Below are 17,413 nucleotides of genomic sequence, written 5' to 3'. Positions count from 1 at the left end.
AATTTTAAACCAATCGCTCAAATTTTGTTTAGAGTTTTTGTATATTTTTTCAAAAAGGAACACAATTTGTGTTGCAACTACTAGGAATCATTTTTTTTTTTTTGAGGGGATCAAAGATTACATGTAATTAATACGCTCAAACATGGAGAGTGGAGGAATTTTAAAGGGAGGAAAGTTAGACATTTGTAAATGCTTGATTAAAATATTATTAAAACACATGATAGAGAAAGAAAAGAGGAGAGAGATAGGAAGAGAGAGGTCTGTAGGTGGGCCCCACCTATTTTTTGGTCGGACCACATGTTGATTGTTCCAATGAAAGTTTATATGGTACCATTGAATCCTCCGTAGTACTATTTATGCATAAATTTTGTACAACTGAATGCATATATAATACCATTATGTGCATATATAGTATAACCGTATATTCAGTGGTACCATTGGATCATCCAATGATACCAGAATATGCATTCGTTTGTACATATGTATAATTACATAAATACCCCTTGTTATGTATTTGTAAATGCCTAACTTTCCTCCATTTCTAGCTCCTCGTGGAGAGTGTATTATCATTATAACAAAAATGTACTTGTTGGCCCTTCAAAAAAAAAAAAAAAAAAGAGAGTACTTATAGAAAATTAAGGTAAAAAGCTTAGCGGTTGATAGCGCCCTCAAGAATACTACAACTATTGCTTCATTGAGTAGACTTATTGATATGGTCTCTCCTCTCAAACTAATTCTAATAAATTGGCACCTTAAGTTTTTAGTTTTTTTATTCGTTTTCTCAAGAGTGGAGCTCCATTTCATCTTCATGATAAACAAAAAAACGTTTATCTAGTGACAATTCCGTAAATAAATCAATATAAAACTCCAATCAGCATGTCAAATCTGTAAATAAATCAATATTAGTGGAGTCCACATCTAACAAATGTTTATGATTTTTTTACAAAAATGCAACTAGATAAACACTTTTTTGTTTACCATGAAGATGAACTTGTATTTTCTCAAGAAGTCAAGAGTATGTTGAAGGAATTTCTCACATAATTCATAACTCATGATAGAGAACAACAAGTTTTTTTTTGAGGAAAAACATGAATTGAATCGACTTACACTAAAAAAAAACAAAAAAAACACAAAGTGAATTATGTATGTGCAAAATGTTTTATATTATGAAAATAGAGGGTACTGAAATAAGGCACCTCTCTGGTTTTGGCTCTTGAATTATGTATTGGGATGAACATTCAGTTTAGAATGACTGATAGAACAAATGAATCAAAGGCACAATGCTCCATGATTTTAATCATCTTTAATTGAAACCAGATTGTAATTAAGCTGTTGTTACATTATGTTTGATTTGTCTAATTTTCTTTTAACTTTTTACCATTGAGAGCAAACTCCAAAAATTATGGTAAAGCAATATATTATAGCTGATCAAAAACTGCTACTATTAGATCATACAATCAGTAAAATTGAACTACAATTATTGTATATCGATGAGTTGTATAATCTTCATCAACATAAAGGAAAATCACACTAGATAAGTTTTCTATGCTGTCATCAGCAATGACAAAAGTTAATCTAAAGAATCATAAATTCATAACCGAACATCATCAAGCTATGATGAAGACAGAACCAAGAGAGACATGGGTGGTGAGCACAAAGCCGCAGCACATTTCTCAGGCTTTGAGTATTTCTTGTACACAGTCTGCAGTTTGTGTCCTGGGGCTACTGAGTGCAGGTTTGCCAGCATCTTTGCACATTCCCTGAAAATTCCAACAACAACGCGAAATACAAGTCAATCACAATCAATGGTTATATCAGCAGTATTATTTTACCAATATGCCATATATAAGTAATATAAGTTTAATGTCAAGGAAATTACATGAGTTGTGACTCTGAAAACCCGGTGTGAGTTCTGAGGGTATCGGTCCAACCAGGTGTCTTGAACAAGGTAAGCCGAGCAACATAGACAGCCGAGGCAGCAACCATGGATGGGCAAAAGGAGATGGAGCCATAGTGCATCAGAGCAAGCTCAGATAGGAAGTAGACCAGGTTTTCCATCTGCCATAAGCATAAACAGGTCAGATTAACATTAAGCAGAACATTTCTACCAGAAAACGGACAGATACAAGCATTTGTTCTGGGATAGATTCTCACTTCATCATCAGGAATCGAGGCCTTGATGTATCGCGAAAGGAAAACATATGGGGTAGGAACAGTTATGTACCACTCTAGCTGCCCTAGTATGGCCTTCTCCATTTTCAGAATTTGTTCATTGCTGTATGCCCTTTCTGATATGCTCACAAAGTCATTAACCTGAAACATTTACAAGAATTAATTCAGGGTTTCAAACTATGCTGAGGAGTAGTAAGCCAAGTAGTGCTAAACAGCATGGTAAATAATTTCTGCAGTAAGTACCTCAGGAGCCCAGATTTCCTCATACTTGCAGGCAATCAACATAGCACCAATACCCAGAAGCTGCAATTCTCTCCTTGGGACAGATTTCGACGAAAGAAACCGATCAACCAAGTTAATGGTCAGATAAAGGGTCTCAGGCATAAGCTCAAATCTGTTGTGTACTTCAATCAACCAATCAACTAAGATAGCCCTCATTTTTTCGTTGATTTCGGGTTGGGAATTCATGTAGTCACAAGGCCGGCTTTCATTCTACCACCACAAACAAGAACAAATTCATCAATCCCTTGCTACTTACAACAAGAACCATGACTAAACTAAAGTTCTAAAAGTGGGTTTTCATAAGATTATACCTCTGCTATCTTATAGAAAGTGTAGATATCTTCAACATATTCAACCACAGCTAACTCATTATCAACATCACATGCATCAATGTCAACTACTTGTTCCTTTGGCTTGTTAGTCAGACCACAAGCAGCCTATAATCCCATCAAAACAGCTTATTCAAAATCCAATGTAACAGTATATTTACAAGTTAGTCCAAATATTGAAAGAAAAGTCTCAAATGTCAGCAAATTAGTCCAAATATACCTTGCTCCTAGCAGTAAGTACAGCAGTCATACTAGGAACCTTCTTCTTCTTCCTATAACCAACTGATCTTTCATTCTGAGTCACCAATTTCTCTGGTTTCTCCTGTTCCTTCTCTTCTGTATCAGGGCTTATCTCAATCACTTCCACTGGTTTCGGCTTCGTAGCCGGGACCGCCCTTTTCGTCGGTGGCTTTGGCACCACCACTGCCTTTCCTGCCACTCCTGGGGCAGCCTGCAACATCAAAAATCATATCAATATCATCCCAATAAAAAATTTCAACACCCACACAAAAAAATTAAGGAAAATGCTATTATTAGACCTTCTTGATCTTGTTATCTCCACCAGCCTGTGCATTGGCAAGTAATTTGGCCCCAAAACTCCTGTAACAAAGATGCATAAATTTAGGGTTTTGAAAAAAAAAAAAATCAAAATTCAATTCAACAAAAATCAATTATACAAAAATTCAATTGATTTGGGGAAAACCTTGTAATGGGTCTTTGTAGTTTGCCTTCAACATCTCGAATTGTAACAAGATTACCAATATCATTCAAAGCTTTTCTGTTCCTGCCCTGTCCTTCTGCCGCGTTCTTTTGCTTGATTCCGCCATTATTATTACCTTCAACTGCAAAATTATTTCTTGAATATTAACTTAGGGAATTAATAAAGAACTTAATTAAAAGAAAAATATAAAACAATGAAACCCAGAAAAATATGAGGACGATTAAATTTTGGGGCAAAATTAATAGAACCCATAAAATCAATTCGACGATTATCGAATTGCAGATCCCAAACATTCAATTAAACAACAGGCAAATGAGGATCAAATCGTTTAAAATCCACGAACCCAGAAAAATTATTTCAGAAAATTGAAAAGATGAAGAATACCCCGAAATTTTTTCGAACACAAAACGATATGAAACTGTCGATATTACAAATACGAAATACAAAAGGCGGTGATTGAAATCTTTCAACACGAATCAGAAAAACCCAGATGAATTTTTTTACAGAAAATTATCCAGAAATCATTAAAATTCTTCTGGGTTTATTCAACATAAACAAAACCAACATCAAATTGAAAGAAGGGGATGAGCGGAGAGATAAAGACGTACCATTTTGAGGAAGAACTACTCTGGAAGCCATGGATTTTAATGGAAGAAGAAAAGATGAGAGAGAGAGGGGATCAAAATCAAATCAGGAAAAAAAACCGAAACAGATTGATTTGAATTTCTCTGTTTTCCCCTCTTTTTATTCTGTTGTTATAGAAGGGTGAAGATGAAGAAGATGGAGAAACTGCGACTGTGAATTGCCCTATTTTGTAAGATGAGAGCCAAGGTGGTTCTTTCTAACGGTCATATTATTGTATTTGAAAATATAGCCGTTGAGTGGCTTCTTTGATAATTGAGATGTCTAAACGAAGAGGGCATAAAAAAAGGGGGGAAAAATGAATAAATTAGGATTTTTTTTTTTAAAAAAAGAAACTAAGTCTGTCTTTTTGTTTTTTCACCTTTTGGGTACTCTATGTTTTTTTTTCCACCTTTTAGGTACTCTAGGTAGGAAACCGGTGACTTAATCCAACATTAACCCACCGGAACAAAACTCAGTACCTTAGCTAATTAAATCCAAAAAAAACTCAGTACCTTCATTTAATTTTCAGTCCAAAAAAACTCAGTCCCCTATTTAATACATGCGCAGCAGCCAAAATAGGTAAGTCCTTAAATATGTTTATGCAAATACAGAGTATATTTCACTCCCAAAAAAAAGTTTAAAACAAAAGAGTCAAAGCAGCATCACTAATTCCTTCAGCTCTAACAACATCATCAATGCTTCTTCCCTGAGCAAGCCCTGCAGAAGAAAAGAAGAATGCCAACAGTGAACTTAAGTCTACTTATAATTATAGGATGAAGAATTGGCTTTCTTTTTATAGGATTGTTATCTTAAGTCTACTTATAATTATATGTGCAATGATTACTTACAAGTAAAAGTAGTTACCTAGTTAGTACATCCTCACTGTTGTAGTAGTTGAACCAGTCTTGGATTATGATTGAGATGCTTGAGTAGTATGAACATGCTGCAAAAATGATCAATAAATAAGAAATTTATTTTAAAATTTGTTGTTTGATAGTAATGACTAAGTAATGTTAGTTTGTTTACCTGAGCTGCTCTCATGTAACCATTGGGGTAAGTGTATACTCCCACACCCCTCTGATGCATAGGCAGATTAACTTGACTCTGTTAAGTGGTTGGAGTAGCCTCATTAGGTGGGTGTTGTGCTTGCTTCCTCTTGCCTGACTTAGGTGGGGCAGGGTCCTTCAATGGCATAGGGCATTTCAGCTTGTTGTGCCCTTGCTGTGAACAGTTGCTGCACTTGTGAGTTTGTCCCTTCTTGGACAATTTAGTGCCCTCAACCTCACCTAGTGATGGTTTTCTTTTTGTTGTAGGTCTGTTCTGTATTTTCCTCACTGGTGGAGCTTGAATTGGTTCATATGGTGACTCAGGCCATTGCTGAGGACCATTTAAGGGCTCTAAAGGGAAGGCATAAGCCTTAAAATATGTGTCTTTGTTGAACCAGTCAGACACATAATGCTCAGGGTGCTCTACTGCCTTCCAAATGGCTGCAACAGCATGGTGGCATGGCACACCACTAAGTTGCCATGCATTGCAGCTACAAGTCTTGTCTAGAAGACTGACAACATACCTAGTCTGTGTTGCTCCCTCCCTAACTCCATAGCAATAGTGCCCATCCCAAAATGCAGACCAACCTCTTGCATCAATTTTAGACTTTTCTAATCTTGTCTTGATCCTAGGGCAGATGGTAATGTCCTTGTTGCCAATGTAGTCTCTTTTCTTGTGAAGCCTCTCCATGAGGCTCTCTCTTATGTCCTCTAACATTGTGATAATAGGCTTATGCCTACTTGACAGATGTATGCATTGAAAACTTCATTCATGTTGTTGTCAATCACATCACATGTGGACTGTGAAGTGAAATATTCCCTCACCCATTTCTTGTAGTTCCTCTTGAGAAAATCTTGTCCTGCTTTAGCTGATATTGTGTTGAACAATTCCCAATTCCTCTGAAATCTATTTTCTGTTGTTGATTTTGCAATTCTCCAAAATCTAATTCTGTACTCCGAACCCCCCCAAAAAACTTGCCTGAAATTGCAATATACATGCCTTGCACAGACCCTAGTTTCAACACTAGGCCATATGTCTGACACATCCCTCAACAATCCTTTTTGTTGATCAGACATAATAGTGTATCTATGGCCATCTACAGTCCCCAAGTCATCAGCCAAAAGCTCAAGAAACCAAGTCCAAGTTTCTGTATTTTCTATTTCCACACAAGCCCAAGCAATTGGAAACATTTGATTGTTTCCATCCCTACCAACAGCCACAAGCAATTGGCCACCAAATGGGCCCTTTAAGAAGTATCCATCTAAGCCAAAAAATGGCCTACAACCAGCTAAAAAACCTTTCTTCAAAGCAGAATAGCACACATAAACCCTTTCAAAGACATTGTTGTTCAGTTTGAACTTGATGCTGTTGTCTGGGTTAGATCTAAGGATTTCCTGAGCATATCTATGTAAGAGAGAGTATTGTTCCCTATACTCACCCAAAATCAGTTTTTGTGCAAATCTTCTAGATTTCAGAGCCATCCACAGACTTATCTTAACCCCCCATTCAGCCCACACAGTGTCAACAATTTCTTGGCATTTCAAATAAGGGTTTACATTAAACTTGGAATGGTAATGCTTAGCAATCCAGGAAGCCCTTATCTTTCTCACCTTAGCTACTCTCCCACAGTTATGATCAGGATAATGTGTTTTAACAGTCATTGTCCCTGTACCCCCTTCAAGTGATGCCCACAAATACCATTTGCAGTCCTTTCCTTTGCATTTTGCCCCAATTCTTTTTTTTTTTATCATTTCTTGTGTACTGAACATCCCTCCCTACACTAACACAATATGAAGTAATAGCTGACCTAAGTGCAACTGCATTTTCAAACTCCTGCCCCAAGTAGAAAGGTGATTGAATTTCAGCCCTGCCCCTATGTGGCTTATTCAAGTTAAATTTAGGTTTATCTGGTTTACTTTTCTTAGGCTTAGGTAACAAGTAACCACAATCATCCTCTGTATCAGATTGGGGTGGTGAATCTAAGTCTGAATTTGACTCATCATCCCCATCACTATTAGTCTCAAAAGTGTAATCACCTGACCTTTCAGCTAGCCTATTCAGTGACTGTATTTCTTGAGTAAACTGATACTCAAGATCTGCATCTTCCTTCAGTTTAGCCCTAGCATCCTTCAGTTCAACATCATCATTGTCACTGCCCTCCTCATCATAATCTATTTCATCCCCTAAACCCATATTCTCACCATGTAAATTGTAGTCAGTCTGTGTCAAATAGCTTAGAAGTGGGGGTTCACTATGTTCACTCTCCTCTAGTTCACTGTGTAGTAGTTCTTTTCCTTTGTTCTTAGACACATAACCACTACCTGACCCTATGTTAAACCCTGGCTTGTTCTCATTGTCATGTTCATTGAAAACATCAATAATTTTGTATTGAAACAAAAGACTCTTGAACTTAGTGAATGTGATATCATCATATGCTAGGAACCTTACACCATTTGACAAATTATTCAAAGGATCACAATAGTGCAATTTGATAACATTGGAATAACCTAATGAGTTGATTAAGGTTTTGAGATATGTACCATCAAAATCAACATCCAAGTCATTGAAAACTTTCAATTGACCACCCACATATGATGAATTACTCTGCCAATGCCCAACCATGATGAACAATAATGCAAGGTGCAATGTCATCAGCCATATCTACAAATCATTTAGAAGTTGGATTCATGTTATGAGAGGTACATTACCAAAGATCAAATACAATGCATAACAAAAGTCACACTGCATTGTCATTAACACTTTAACAAAAAAAAATATGTAAAGAAACATGAATTATGAGAGAAACTAACCTTTTTTCATTTCCTCAACAAAATATTTCATTACAAAGATAATCATTTGAATCAATTACTTGTCAATGCTTTGACAATGTGTTACAAAAAGGGACATTCTCACAATGTCATCTAGCATTGACAACAACATTAACATAAACATAAACCTAAACAAAATATTTCATTACAAAGATAATCATTTGAATCAATTACTTGTCAATGCTTTGACAATGTGTTACAAAAAGGGACATTCTCACAATGTCATCTAGCATTGACAACAACATTAACATAAACATAAACCTAAACATACATACACATCTAAAGGGCTACAAGCAAAAAACAGTTCTGCCCCCATCTAACTAAGTTAGCTATACAAACCCAAAATGCTAACTACTACAACCCCATCCACCTACACCTACATCTACAGCTACTCCTCCCCAAACAAACAAGGGAAGCCATCACAATAGGCTGTCCAATCACCAGTCATGTGAGCCCAAAAGTCATGACCTCCATTGTTAACTATGTCATCAGTTTCCCACCCTAGGTGGGCATTGTAGTTGTTGAAGTGATGGTAGGCAACAATCCTACGCTTATGGACGATCCTCCACCAGTCCATAAAAACCCTCCCAGCCTCAAGTTGATCTGCCCAGCTAAGTTTGGGGAACACATGGAGCACCATAATTTGCTCCATACCTAAAACAGGGTGTGCCTCCTCAAGGCCAAATCTTATCATCTCCCTCCACCTCCTACAAGTATTAGAGGCCGCAGCCGTAGAAGAAGCGTCCAATCTTGGGAAAACATGAAAACGAAGGACTTCAAGGTGTAGCAATGGGTGAGCATCTTCAAGCCATCCATTTTCCTCCTACAATCACCAAAGACAACAACTTCTTTAATCTCTCACACTAAGACTCTATTTTTATCAAAACCCTAACCAACACACATCTGACTAACTAACGCAACGAAAATCAAACACACACCAAACACATAACCCATTTTAGCACATCCACTATCTAATTTACACACATAATCGCATAATTTAAGCACAAAATTGAAAAAAAAAACACATAACCCTAAAACCTAAATATACCCATTCGAAACTTTGAACAATTTCGCAAAAAAAAAAACCACAAAACTAGAAGTTCAGGATGCTTACCTCAACAATCTTCAATAATGGAATGTGAATTACCACTTTTGGAAGCCCCCAGATCAGAAGAATGTTCAAGGTTGCAGAGAGAATTTGAGAAGACGAACAGAGGAATAAATGAGAAATGTAAATAAACCCCCTTGGATATCCAAACGGTGCGTTTCATTTTAAGCCACAGAAATGAGTTGCTTGTACAGCAAGCTCCCACTCCCCCAAGCACACGTGTTCAAATCCAAAGCGCCGCCATCAAATCATTCTCAGACGCATTTAATAGGGGACTCAGTTTTTTACGCTTTCCATTTCATTTTTTAATGCGGGTCCCAAGTTTAACCAAGGTACTAAGTTTTTTACTCACCTTTGGTTAACTTTTGGACGGAATATTCCTTTCAGTACCCAAAAGGTGAAAAAAAAACATAGAGTACCCAAAAGGTGAAAAAACAAAAAAGATAGTACCTACTTTTATACTTAACTCTATAAAAACAATTCATTTTATCAATTAAATACCAGCAAACAATTTCCTCAAAAAAAAAAATGCCAGTAAACAATTATCTATTTTCAAAAAAAAAAAAAAAAAATACGGATATTTTATTAGAGTAAATCAATTTCCGCCAAAGAGATTAAACTTTGGAAAAAAGAACTACTCGTACAAACGTACTCCGAGTAGTATAATTACTTGTACTCGTACATAATTCAGGCGAAAATAGCAAGCTTTGTTGTACTCTGTAATTGAGCATGTTTTGTGAAAGTGGTAGGAACTCAATATTGTGACCGTGTGAGTAGTAATTTACGTTTTTTAAAAACTACATTAATTTACCTTTATTTTTCCATAAAAATACGTTATTGCTGTTAATTATATATTCATTGTACTCCGTATTTTTTTTTTTTAAAAAAAAAAAAATGCGTCCTATATTTATAAGTATATAGGGATGTAAATGAACCAAACCGATCAATCAACTAATTGGAGATTGAGCTCGGTTAAAGCTCTGCTATGTTCGTTATTTGATAAATGAGACGTGCTTAAAAAAATTAAAACTCTTTTAATAAATGAGTTTGAACGCGAACATAGAAATGCTTATAAATATTTAGAGATACCCCTACCTCTTCGGATCACTTAAGGTCTTTTCACTTCAACTTAATTTCAGTTCAGATTAGTTCAGTTCAGCTCCAATCAGTCAGTTCAATTCAGTTCAGTTCAACTTCTAATTTCCTTCTCTCATAAAATATTCATTTCACCTCTATTCATTTCAGTTCAGTTCAGCTCTAATCAGTTCAATTCAGTAAATATGAACATACCCTTAATATACGAGTGTATAGAAATAGTGTAAACATATGAAGTATACGACGTATATATAATACATCTATATCAATAAGAAAGGTCTCAACCAAAAAAATTAGGCAAATTATAAAACACAATGCCTAATTTAGGGTTGCAACCAAAATTAGTGGAACTCAATACAAGCCATTCTTCTACTGTATCATCTAAATCACACAAATATACAACAAAAATAACACACCAAGAAAACCATAACAAAAAATCTAGGGGAAAAATCAGGTTAATCTCTCATACGGTCCAATAAATGCTTTGAGTTTCGGTTAGGCTTGATATTAGGCTTTGTCATCACTCATCAGGTCCAGCAAGTACGACCTGTTCGATCACAATGAAAAAAATATCAATGGCCACTAGATAGTAGATACACTCCCCTTACACACTTTCATAAACACGCTTTAAAGAGAATATACTTCGTAAGTTGTCACAATTGAAAAGACAAGTAAAGCGAGGGGGGTATTGTTACAGGAGGAGATTATTGTTTGTTTTGTTATCTAAATGATCGCAGAGTAGAAACTTACATGACAATCAAGAGCATATTTTCTTGCGATCATGATGGCAGAATTCCTATCTCTTTCTGTTTCGAATGTCAATACATAGGAAAGTCCCTTCCTCGCTTGCCAAAACAATGATTTAGAAGCAGCATTACCACCACCTCTTACACCACATAGCTGGACCAGAGAAAAAAACAGATAGATTAGATAAGTGAAAGTTGCATCAGTAGGAGGGATTTATGTATTCAGGGAGTACTTAGAAAACAGACTTTGCACTGATTATACTAGCATACTTTCGGACCAATCTAGAGCAGGGATAAACCTTTCTCCCACTCCCAGGTCACCAAGTTATCGCAAGATTTTATCCATCGGTGATCTCATGCATTTTCCGCACAAGTGGGTAAGAATTCATGTGGTATGAGGATCTCAAAATGTATGGAAGGAAATTACTCTGAATCATTATTCTACATAATTTCCATAGTCATTGATGCAAGATCATTATTACTACTTAGCAACTTGGCTGTAATAGGTAATAACAAAGACTACTGATGCAAAATCATGTACCTGCATTGATGTAGAATAAGACTCCCTGGTCTTATTTATCCATCCTCTACTAAGTTTCATTCTTGATTTTCCGACATGAAATACATGAACAGAATGTGATGGATAATCTTGTCCATTCATCTGTGATATCACTACCTGCATAGATTAAAACACACATTAGCTACTACAGCTAACTTGCCTAATTGTATTATTATGAACTTTTTTGTACAGAAAGAAGGGGTTGTGATCTTTATGGTAAAAGGTCAGATTAGGATACTAGTATGTGATATACAGAGATGTTAACAACATTATAGTGTCGCTGCTCCTTAATGAGCAATCGTTAAAAGGTTCCCTCGCTCCATTTATTGGTGGTAATGGAAATAATTTTGTATGTAAAATTTGCAGAGAAAGCCCCATGGTAATGCAATTTTTTTTTTTTTTCAATTATCTCCCAAGTATGTTTATTGCTTTGTAAATTTCCATCAGCACTTGTTACTTTATTAGAGGTGGTTTCGAGTGGTAAGGAAGGGAAGTTTATGAAGAAAAACGTACAAGTCAAGAGCTGTTATCATGGTCAAATTGGCCATGTCACAAGACTTTACTGACAAATTTACCATAATGTCAGTACCATTATTGTCATTTATCAAACAGGCCCTAAAAAACAGCTCATTCACATTCAAAAAGGTTGCATCAAATAAAGACTTTCCTATCAACTAGTAGTATGAACCAAATAGGGATAAGAAATAGCATACATGGAATTCAGCATTGGACCGCCGCTGAAGTGATTGCACGTGGCTTGTCAATCCAGGAGCTGCCACAAAAGTGATAAATATCTTATGGGTGAGAGACTAAGCACTCATGTGTGTGCCTCTTTGTGAGAGAGAGACAGGGAGAAAGGGAGAAAGAGGGATTATGGAGAGGAAGGAAGACTGGAAGAGAATACGAACCAGGGTCAATGGGTGCAACTGTTGTCACTGAAATTGTCTGAGTATCGGAAACAACATCAGCTCGCAAAATTTTGCCCACATCTAAAGGTTCCGGTGCATAAATTGGTTTGTTGGCACCTAGAAACAGAAGTAGATAACTAAGCAAAATAACCTACAAGATTAGAGAGCTTTAGATGAAACATTGAAATTGCCAAATCATGAGTAGCAGAAATCAACAAGTTTTTTAAAAAAAAACTTCCAACTTCGTATCATAATCAAACTGAACCCAAAGAGTCACCTTCGATAAAAAGAGAAAACAAGATAAAATGATCACAAATAGAGTGAGTTCTTTCACGAATTCACAAGTAAAATTTTTAGAAATTAGATATGAAAAGGCCACAACCTAACATATATTCCTATAGAAAACAAAATGAATTTTCTTAGCAGGTATAGTTGATTTTACTTGCTTAAGCTTAAAACATGGAAGTCATGTGTTATAAGAATACACATGATTCAAACTACTGCCATCAGAATAGTGTTTTCTGTAAGTACATCGGTAATAAAAGGTGAGAGTAGAAATAATCCTATTAGAGATATTTCCTGAACCACAATTAGTACAAAGACATTGCAGAAAGATCATTAATAGAGAAGAAATATCATTTAGCTTAGACAAGCTGAAGAGAAATGCAATAAAAAAAATACAATTATAAGATGTGGAAAAAAGAAACACATGCAAGTGATGGCTATGGTAAATAGTCACCTGCTAGTATCTCGGTATGGTCACCCTCAGGTGATAAACGGAACCACTGAATAGAGCATTTTGAAAGATCAGGAGCATTATTGGCACGAGGCCTGATCCTAAGACATGAACCTAGGGTTTGAGCACCTTCTAACTGGTACACACATAGTCTACTTTCTTCTGCCCTCTTTGTCATGGCCAGCTGAGAAGCAAATATAAGGTCAGGTCAGCAATCTGAGCTAGTCCAAAATTGTATAAGCCGAGAATACAGGGCAATGTAACAAAGTAAATCAGAAGATCTAATTGTCATTTAACTTCACGAGATATTGAATAAAGGAATATAAATAAACCTCTTTTTGAAGCTTAGCCGAGAATATAGATTTCTCTCTAAGTTGAAGCCTAAGAGCTCGAAGTTCATGTTCCATATCCATCACCTATGGATGAAAAGCAAACATTAATATACAAGGTCAGGAGCTAAATAAACTAGGAGAGAAAAGAGCAGGAAAGGGGGAAACCTGCAGGAAATATTAAGGTAAAATATGCAAGAGCTGTGTCACTTACAATTTACAAACAAAGTGTTTTTGAAAGACCGATAAGATAAATTAAAAGCTAATTTAAGGTATCCTTGAAGTTATTATAAATATATGGTGATATAATTATAGATATTTTACTGAAAGACTTTTACTAAAAGTACAATAATATGATGTATTGACACACCTTGCATGGCTGATGATTCAATTTGATTCGTCTAGCTTCTTGAACCTCCTCCACCAATGTCTCAACGTCCTTAAATAATCAAGATCAAAACAATACAACAAAAGGTTAACAGCTTTAAAAGCCAATTTCAATTGACCAGAGTACTAAAATGTAGAAGCTCGGTTCAAGGTACATTTGCCCCATCAAATTAGACAATATTACAGGATTCCAAGGTCATTTTATGAGCATCCATTTCAATCTAGCAATTAGTACCAACATTTTAATTCAGGAATATGAAAATCAGATCTTCTGATAGTCATATAAGTAACTCCGAAAACAGACAACCTTATACAAACCTGCTTTCCGGATGTTTGAGCTAGTTTTTCTTCTTCTTCAAGAGCTTCCCCAAATCTTTGTACTACAGCTCTAGCACTCTCAATTTCAGCACAAGCAAAGGATCTTTCCTGGTTTACCAATCTTTTGGCATCTTCAGAAGCCTGTAGATGAAATCAAGAGATACATAAATGCCAGTTCTGTCCCAAGAAAATACAGTGGTCCGACTTTCTGAAGTCATAAAATTGCAGAGGTCACAGTCAAGTCCATAGATTTAACAGCCCATCACCTGCTTAAGAAAGTTTGCCAGCTTCTTGACCTCAAATTTCTCTTGTATTAACTCTCCTTCCTCTTGAGTTAGCTTAACTGCCAAAGCTTCCACCTGTGGAAACGGTGTGTAACTTGAATAAAAGCATACAAAATAAAATTTAGACGATGGTAAATGATACAAATTTGCAGCTTGCACAAATCAGGTGCAAAACATATCAGGTGAGGATGTGAGGCAAGGCAATATGACTATAAGACAGCCACATATCGCAGAATATATTGCATGTTAAATCTACAAGCTATCTCAGTTTCTTTAAATGTTTTAATTATAGAGAGCTACAGAGAAACACGAAGGAAAATTTTGTCAAATGCTGTAATGCAAAGATAGCATGACCAAACAGTTGAAGTAGGAGATTTTGTAGCAAATACAAATAATTTCCGCAAACAGCACTACTCTGAGTAGCCCTTCTTACCAAAGAAGGCATGGATCCCTCAAATAGGCTAGGGCCACTGCTAGTTGAGGTTTAATTTTTTTATAACTCCAAAATTGAGTTCATTAACGCGATATGATAAGGCTCCCATACATGGGGAAATTGGAGAGGGCAGATGTAAAGAGCCTTTCCCATGTATTTGCAAAGGGAGATCCTCTTAGTATCACCCCTACAATGCCACAATCCCATGAATAACCCGAGTTGGCAAACTCTAAGTAGCAGGCACTTAAAGGACAGAATTGCCAGAAAAAGGTCCCCAAATGCTTATACCTATTGACAAATACGAAGGCTAATAAATAGACCGCAATAACCTGTGACTTCATAACGACATAAAAATCCCTCAAGATTCAATTCTTATACTTCATACAAGTATATTTAGTAAAGGGTATAAAGTTTCAGATTCTGAAAAATCCAACCATGAACCAGCAGATCAGAAACCAATTTCCCTTGTTTCACAGTTTACAGTTCTCGTCCATTCACTTTAGCTTACAAACACCTCAACGATTAACAATGTTGGATCAGACAGCTAACAAGAAACCATCAACACAAGTTATAAAGCTCAGTAAGAAACCAATGCTATTAAAAAAAGGTACAGAGGACTAACCATAGATATAGCTTTTTCTACATCCTCCTTATTTCTACCAGCCATACACCCTTTCAATGATTCCAAAGCATCTCTAAGTTTTTTCAAAAGAACATGTCCCTCCAAAGAAGCCGTCTCCCTGAGTTTCGCCTACAAAACAAACAATGCCAAACATCAATAAATTTGTTGAAATGCAATGCCTTTAGTTCCTTACAAGAGTTACACCACTTCAACAAACAATGCCAGCCAATATAACATAAGCAGCTATAAGCTTATAACCTCATCTGATAGCTTAGCTGCAGCAGATAAATTCTTATCAAATTTAGTAGCAAGATCTCGAACTGATAAACGCTTGTGTTGCTCGGCTAGTTGCTCGGTTTCTTGTGCAACAACCTCCTTGAGAGGCGGCGAATCAGGATTAGGCTTAGGCTCTTCTACTATCTCATTGTTAGGTCCAATTTTATACTTTGGAAATCCATCAGAAGGGAAACTAACATCAGCTGAAACTGATAGAACTGCATCATGCTGTACCTCATACTCAAACTCTGGACTCACCCTTGTCATTGTAAATCAGGGTTCTGCACAAAAATTAACCATCAACCCTTTAAACTAAAACATTTTGCAAAATCATATTGTGACATTTATAACATCAAATCTTTTCAATTTTTGACATGTCTCATAATCTAAAGTCTAACTTGTTTCTACTCAAAACTAATTATGAAAATATGAAAACAATTAAGCTAATAACATTTATAGACACTTAAGCATGATTATCCTCATAAATCTAAAAAAATTGCCAACTAACTAGATATTTTCCAGAAAGGATTTCTAGAAAAAAATTAAAAAATAAAAATAATCCTACTTTGATGAAATGAAGCAGATTAATTAAAAATTATAAACATAAAGCACTAAAGTGTTAATTACTTGCAAGTTAATAAACCCCTTTTAATAATACTTCAAAATAGGAAATTATGTGCCAAAAATTAAAACTTGACTCCATAAAAAAGCTGGATCATCAACTTAAATTAGAACTAACAAATCATATCATCCACCCCATTAAAGAAAATTAATAATACATACATGCATGATGATTCATACATACATACATACACATAAAAACAAATTAGCCACAATAAACCCAAGTAAAGTATATCAAGCAAACCGCCAAAATTAATCTCTGAAGATGCTAACAGAAAAAATCAGTCACCCCATTAAAAAAATAAAAACAATAAACATGAAACCGGCCTAGATAGGCTATAACGCCTACAGAATCAAGTGCAAGCTCAATGGTAGAGCTCCCACCTTCTAACCCGGGTTTGATTTTTATCACCCGGACTTATTGTTACGATCCCTTGTCTAGACGGGGTCGTAACAAAATATTTAACATAAAACCCGACCCTAAAATAAACGAACAAGGAAAAAGAATACTTACTAGGATTAGTAGCACAATGTAGGAAAAATCATGGAAAAATGTTATATTTGGGAAGAATAATGTAATATATGAAAAATAAGAAGTTTAATAAAGGAGGATATAATGTTGAAGAAGTGCTTTTAACAAAGCAAAGTGAGGAAAAAAGGAAAAGGGATGAATGCGAAAAAAGTGTGTAATTTTGCTGGGTTTTCTTTCTTTCTTTCTTTTTCTAACGACTAAATAATAAATAATAAGTGTTGATAAATTACGTTTCTTTTTCACTTTCATTCTTTTGTTGGAGAATGAGGGAGAAAATTGGAAAACAAAAGGCTGCTGTGATTTCACGCGCTGTACAATTGTGGGACCATCTTGCTCGAGGTTGGAGGGAAGTGAAGGTGTAGTGAATGTGAGTGATTGATGCTTTCCTCTAAGCTATTGAGTGAATGTTGAAGATTATACTAGGCCGTCGAGGTGGCCCGTGCTTTGGAGTTGGTT

The 17,413-nt window shown here is 35.8% G+C and overlaps 3 protein-coding genes across 5 annotated transcripts; all 3 read right to left on the bottom strand.

Moving 5' to 3' along the window:
• Nucleotides 1-1,396: 1,396 nt before the first annotated feature.
• On the bottom strand, nt 1,397-4,288 carry LOC145631133 (G2/mitotic-specific cyclin S13-7-like). Its single transcript, XM_081683229.1, has 9 exons — nt 4,113-4,288; nt 3,487-3,625; nt 3,323-3,383; nt 3,004-3,234; nt 2,766-2,891; nt 2,416-2,664; nt 2,155-2,313; nt 1,880-2,058; nt 1,397-1,760 (listed from the first exon to the last, which is right to left on the bottom strand). Exons 1-9 carry the CDS (start codon nt 4,141-4,143, stop codon nt 1,613-1,615), a joined length of 1,323 nt encoding a protein of 440 aa, XP_081539355.1. The 5' UTR covers nt 4,144-4,288; the 3' UTR covers nt 1,397-1,612.
• A 1,597-nt stretch (nt 4,289-5,885) lies between these two features.
• LOC145633193 (uncharacterized) lies at nt 5,886-6,836 on the bottom strand. Its single transcript, XM_081685469.1, has one exon. It carries the CDS (start codon nt 6,834-6,836, stop codon nt 5,886-5,888), a length of 951 nt encoding a protein of 316 aa, XP_081541595.1.
• Nucleotides 6,837-10,430: 3,594 nt separating this feature from the next.
• Nucleotides 10,431-17,139, bottom strand: LOC145631132 (stomatal closure-related actin-binding protein 3-like). 3 transcript variants are annotated; one of them, XM_081683225.1, is made up of 13 exons: nt 16,940-17,139; nt 15,787-16,085; nt 15,529-15,657; nt 14,456-14,548; nt 14,190-14,330; nt 13,855-13,923; nt 13,488-13,571; nt 13,159-13,339; nt 12,420-12,536; nt 12,225-12,283; nt 11,494-11,628; nt 10,957-11,106; nt 10,431-10,753 (listed from the first exon to the last, which is right to left on the bottom strand). In XM_081683225.1, the coding sequence occupies exons 2-13, from the start codon at nt 16,069-16,071 to the stop codon at nt 10,727-10,729; spliced, it is 1,470 nt and encodes a 489-aa protein (XP_081539351.1). In that variant the 5' UTR covers nt 16,072-16,085; nt 16,940-17,139; the 3' UTR covers nt 10,431-10,726. The 3 variants fall into 3 exon arrangements, with proteins under 3 accessions (XP_081539351.1, XP_081539353.1, XP_081539352.1); XM_081683227.1 differs by lacking the exon at nt 16,940-17,139 and adding an exon at nt 16,810-16,828; XM_081683226.1 differs by lacking the exon at nt 16,940-17,139 and adding an exon at nt 16,646-16,729.
• Between the last annotated feature and the right edge of the window lie 274 nt (nt 17,140-17,413).

The sequence above is a fragment of the Chenopodium album genome, chromosome 5 (genome assembly GCF_948465745.1).
Source record: "Chenopodium album chromosome 5, dcCheAlbu1.1, whole genome shotgun sequence".
In the NCBI taxonomy this organism is placed as follows: Eukaryota; Viridiplantae; Streptophyta; class Magnoliopsida; order Caryophyllales; family Amaranthaceae; genus Chenopodium; species Chenopodium album.
This window is presented reverse-complemented; position numbering and strand designations above follow the sequence as displayed.